Here is a 5,775-nt window from a genome sequence, read left to right as displayed (position 1 = left end):
GGCTCTATACCTACGTGAAAGGGCCGAGGTCAGGGTTATTACACACACAGATGCTGGTAAGGTCAGAGGGCAGAGGCGGCCCGCATCACTGTGTCTCACCACCACCTGGGTTCAGCAGGAAGGAGAGACATTATGTAAACAGTGGAAGGTTTGGAACCCTGAAGGGTCAGCGAGGTCAGATCTTAGATCTGTGTCTTTACAACTACCGCTACACTGACCCCCGTCAACCCCAGGAAGAGGCTTTGAAAACATGCTGAGGACACTTCCTCCTTGGATGAACTTGAAAGTGTTTGTTGTGTTTTGGTTCGTGGTCTTTTGGGAAAGTCACGCATTATATACAGTATATATATATATACAGTGCTGCTTGAAGGTTTGTAAGCCCTACACACGATGGTCATTATTTTTGTATAAAATATTAAAATCGTACGGTAATAAAGACATTCCAGTGGCCTGGGGTGGTCCAGTGGTCTAGTACCGCGGTCGACAGTGCACACATACGTATGCCCATGTCGGCATGGGTTTGAATCCGGCCCATGCCCTGCTGACATGCCCTCTCTCCTTACTTTCCTGTCTGTCTTCACTGTATCTGTCCAATAAAATGAAACATATGAGTGGCACTGACCCACATTTCAAATAAAGGACACTAACTAAATAAAGGACACTAACTAACCTCTGAGATCTCCTTTCTGCTCGGCATGGTGTGTTTTGCATCGACCTGTATAGGTACCACACAACTGACCAGGTTGCTTATCTCTATTTATTAGAGTCCCAACTAAACTCTTTCCTAAAGATCTCCTTTGATTGGTTCATTTGGTAGCCAATTATTTATCCACCTCGATTAACTTATTTTTGCACCTGCACTAATTTCTTTATTTAGTTTTTTCTACTACACACATGCTTTCTTCTAAACCAACATATGGAATTGGTAAATATAAACCTGTTATGTCAGATAAAAAAAGACTGGTTCTGATTAAATAAAGATTTCATGCTAAAAACTAAAACAATTTCTAATAGCACATACTTTCAAGCAGCACTGTATATATATATATATATGTGTGTGTGTGTGTGTGTGTGTGTGTGTGTGTGTGTGTGTGTGTGTGTGTGTGTGTGTTTGTGTGTGTGTGTGTTAGTTAGTTAGTTAGTGTTTCAGTCAGTGTTTCTGTGTATTCTTTGCATTCTAAACTTCTAAACCCTCATAGGAAGATAGGCATGGAGATACCTCAGGGCGTTGTGACCTAATCAGGATTCACTGGAGCACCATAAAATAACCTTTATTGTATGTAACTGACAGCGACACACCTAAATAGTTACCCTACACCAACATTACACAGGCTCACCTAGGCATACATAGGTCTAAGTTTCCTCTTGGACCCCCAAAGTTGAGAATGATAATAACATCCATGTTACAGGACCATGACAGGGACACCCAAGCCTGTGGCTTAGCTCTTTCACTTTTGAAAAGGTACCCTTTGAATACAATATACTTACAGTAGGTAAATGGGACAGTGATATTGTTGTGACACATACCCCCAGGACATCACTTTATGTCACCTGTCCAAGTCTGCTGAATCTCTGTGGGAACCTCATCATGGGGTTCTTTTTTGTTGTTGTTGTTGTTGTTGTTGTTGTTGTTGTATACGTGATATAAATGACAGCTCTTTTTGTATTTTCGTTTATATCTTCCTTATATCGGGTTTCTCATATGTTCCTCAATTTAACTGCAGGATATTTTTGGCAATTTTGTTTGAATGTTTTTTCTAATCTGCAATTAGTGAGGTTTTTTGAACATGCCTTCCCAGGTAGTTGTGTCTAGACTGAGCCCTGCCTGCAGAGCTGACACCATCTTTCTGTCACTCTGAAGTCATGCAGTATTTACAGCTGAGAGGGAAGTCATGGCCACTCAGGTGTGTGCAGGTGTCTACAGTTACAGCACGCGGGCCTCTGTTGCTATCACCCTGATACCAGTGAGTGTACAAGAGACAAATAGACACAACACATGTCGTCACCTTCTTAAAATAATGGCTTAAGTCATATTTTCAAGTTTTGCGGAAAACAGAATAAACCCACTGCTCCTTTCTTTCACAGATACTGTGGGGGAAGTAAGTATTCAACACATCAACCATTTTTTAATTCAGCATATTTCCATTGCAGCTATTCACATGCAATTCATCAGACATCGTAATTAACTAAATAAAACTACACAGCTAAAGACATTGTAACAGTCCAATCCATAAAAAAGCTATGTGCAATAAAGTGGAATGACACAGGAAAAAAGTATTGCCCACAGTAAGAAAAAGCACTAAACCAGCTTATGGGCTCTCCCAAGACCTTTGCAACAACATTGTTGAGCAGCATAGTAATGGCACTGGTTACCAATGGATTTCTCAACTTATAAATATTCCTCGACCATCAACCAGCCACGCACAGGAGTTCCTCGCAAGATTTCTGACCGGGCAGTCAGAAAGTTAGTCAGAAGACCACTTGAGCAGAGCTCCAGAAAGACCTGGAAACAGCGGGTACCATTGTCACAAAGAAAACAATAGGCAATGCTCTCCACCGCCATGGTCTCCATTCTCGATCACCCTGGAAGACTCCAATACTGAAGAAATGGCTCTGCATATGATCCTAAAAATACCATACCTACAGTGAAGTTAGGAGGTGGAAGCACCATGGTATGGGGCTGTTTCTCTTCACATGGTACTGGTAGAATCCACATTATCGAAGGGAAGATGAATGGAGCCATGTACCGGGAAATTCTTGAGAAGAATCTGTTGCCATCCACCTGGATGATGAGGATGAGACACGGGTGGATCTTCCAGCAGGACAACGATCCAAAACATACTGCAAAGGAGACCTCAATTGGTTCAAGAGGAAGAAAATAAAGGTGTTGGACTGGCCTAGTCAATCGCCAGACTTAAATCCAATAGAACGTTTGTGGAAGGAACTGAAGATCAAGATTCACCAATGGGCTCCCCGGAATCAAGATTGAAAGACTGTCTGTGTTGAAGAATGGACCAAAATCCCACCTGATCACTGTGAGAGATTTTTTCGTACAGGGAGCGCGTTGAAGCTGTCATTGGAAACAAAGGCTTCTCCACCAAGTATTAAATACATTTCAGTTAGTGTATTCAATACTTCTTACCTGTGTCATAACCCTTTATTGCACATATCTTTTTTATGGATCGTAGTGTTACAATCCCTTTAGTTGTTCCATTCAGTTAATACCAATGTCTGGTCTAAATGTCGTGTGAATAGCTGCAATGGAAATCATGTTGAATTACAAAAATTGTTGATGTGTTGAATATTTATTTCCCCCACTGTATATACAGCAATATATCAACAACGCGTCTTACAGTGTATTCTAATACAAAGCGGTTGAGAATATCCTTTAAACAGTCAAGATTTCGAGATTGGATCGACGTTTCCCATGGAGAAAAAAGAGAAAAACAAGGGCAGGGAATGTTAAAAGGATAATAGTGTTCCATAGAAGACGCCATGTTCCCACAGGCCAGGGATGAGAGGATTAGGTTGTGTCTCACGGAGACCCTTGTGATGATGTAGCTGTTGCCGATTAACCAGGTGGACACCACAGTCATCTAGGACAGTTCCTCTCTGGTCACGCTTTCGATTATGAACAGAGGTTGTGGTGACATGTCAGGTATGACAGTTGTAATAACACTTGTAATAACACTTTTCTTCCCACTGTTCCGTCAGATGCCCTGAGGATGGAGCTGAACAGAGGAGAGGCACCTCTATATGTGAGTACTTTTCCAGTACACTTTTGTCCCATCATCTGCGTGTGTGTGTGTGTGTGTGTGTTGTTAGTGATATGTATTCTGAGGGCTCTTCCTGTGTGTGTGTGTGTGTGTGTGTTTGTGGTGTGTGGTGTGTGGTGTGTGTGTGTGTGTGTGTGTGTGTGTGTGGGTGTGTGTGTGTGTGTGTTGTCAGTGATGTGTATTCCGAAGGGCTCTTCCTGTGTATCAGATCCTTCTCTAAGCGCTTTCTCTTTCCTTGTTCCCTCTCTCTCTCCTCTGGGGTGGGGGTGGGGGGGGGGGGGGGGGGTGTAGGCTGGCCGGCCTGGTGTCAGATCTGCAGGTGTAACCCTACCCTGCTGGGTCCCTCTCCCCAGAGACACACTACGCTTTACTAGGCCTGTTCACCAGATGACACAGCCCACTGAAACCATGCATAACCTTATATATGTATGTATGTGTGTGCGTGTGTGTGGGTGTGTGCGTGTGTGTGGGTGTGTGGTGTGTGTGTGTGTATGTGAGTGTGTATATGTGTGGAGTGGGGTTTTTCAGTCTTAAGGAAATAGGACCCAGAAAACGAGAGTATGAAGAAATGAAAGATCCATGTAGTGTTTATTGGTCCTTAGAAGGTATAGGTCTAGACCAAAGAAGCCAGGTTTATTCACTAGGTACACATGTTTCTTATTAGAAGTGAATTTTAGTAGTGGGGTTTCAGAGGCTCGTTTCAAAGTTCCCCATTTATTTTCATTGGGTTCGAACTAAGTTGCTCTCTTACTTTCTCTCTCTCTCTCTCTCTCTCTCTCTCTCTCTCTCTCTCTCTCTCTCTCTCTCTCTGTCTCTCTCTCTCTCTGTCTCTCTCTCTCTGTCTCTCTGTCCCTCTCTCTCTCTCTCTCTCTGTCTCTGTCTCTCTCTCTCTCTCTCTCTCTCTCTCTCTCTCTCTCTCTCTCCCTCTCTCTCTCTCCCTCTCTCTCTCCGAAGCCTGGGTGGGCCAAATCGCTGAAGCGTTGCCAGATTTTTTCTGGTGGGCAGAGAGTGTCTGTTTGTTTTGCTATGTCACCATTCTCAGAGGGGACCTGAAGACATTTCCTTTTGGTTATTCACGGTTCGACAGAGGTGTGGTCTGAAAATGAGACTACAGGGAATAGGTCACATTCGACATGCTCGTCGAATGGGGTCATTGCGATATGTAACAATTATGCCATAGCTTTCCTTTTTCAGTGTAGATAATCACCTCTTGTGAACAAAAATCTCTGTCCTTCAAATGCACGGTAAGGTCTCCCTACTGTAGGCCTATCGAACAATGCGTGTGAGTCAGACTTTTGCAAATTGAACACACACTTTCCTGTTGAGGTGAAGTGGAGTCTCCACCCTAAGGTCATAGCTCAGCAGTACTACCCTCACCCCTGAATGAGATCCAGGTTTCAATGCTAGGCTTTGTGTACGTACACTGTGGTATATATACGCCTGTGATTTACACTGTATTATTGTAACTGGCCCTGTTAACGTTTTTTATGGCGGGACTGCTACAAAGACAACATAGAGCCTGTCTCGCACCAGAAACCGCGAGTCAGAACAATGGACAAATGGCTGTATTGAACAGTAAGCAGCGAGAGTTCTCCCAGCGAGTTCCCCCCCGCCCTCTCCGTGTAATTGCCTGTGCCTCAAGAGGCGGTTTGTGGTTTGTTCCCGAGTGAAATGTTCACATTGAGATTTATTGAGTTGCTGTTGAATGAGTTTAAGTGTCTCTGACCCTGAGTGTGCGTGCGCGTGCGTGCATGTGCGTGAGAGTGTGTGTTTTAGGACGTGTGACAGTGTCTGTTCCTAGGCGTGAACCGCAGCTTGTCAAGGTGTGAGTGTGTTTCCTATGAATCAGAGTGGATGAGTGGGGCCGATATGGGCCTGGTGTTATTGTTGGCATGGCAATGAGCGATCACCTGGTGGAGGTCTGCTGCACGTCTGTGTTTCGGGTTCATTGAGACTAATGTGAGTGGTGCTTTACACTGTCTAGAGCTGATGAAGGAGA

General features: G+C 43.9%; 1 protein-coding gene across 1 annotated transcript in view; it reads left to right on the top strand.

The window, feature by feature from the left end:
* Positions 1-3,725: 3,725 nt before the first annotated feature.
* The window catches only part of arhgef28a (Rho guanine nucleotide exchange factor (GEF) 28a), a gene marked incomplete at both ends in the record, with an annotated part of 61,717 nt that continues 59,667 nt past the window's right edge, over positions 3,726-5,775 (top strand). Inside the window, one exon of the mRNA XM_080529389.1 lies at positions 3,726-3,758. Within this exon, the coding sequence (XP_080385515.1) occupies positions 3,726-3,758 (33 nt within the window). The remainder of the gene's footprint in view (positions 3,759-5,775) is intronic.

This window comes from Nansenia antarctica, assembly GCF_963989245.1.
Source record: "Nansenia antarctica genome assembly, chromosome: 4".
In the NCBI taxonomy this organism is placed as follows: domain Eukaryota; kingdom Metazoa; phylum Chordata; class Actinopteri; order Argentiniformes; family Microstomatidae; genus Nansenia; species Nansenia antarctica.
Note: the sequence above shows the minus strand (reverse complement) of the source record. Positions and strands in the feature narration are given on the sequence as shown.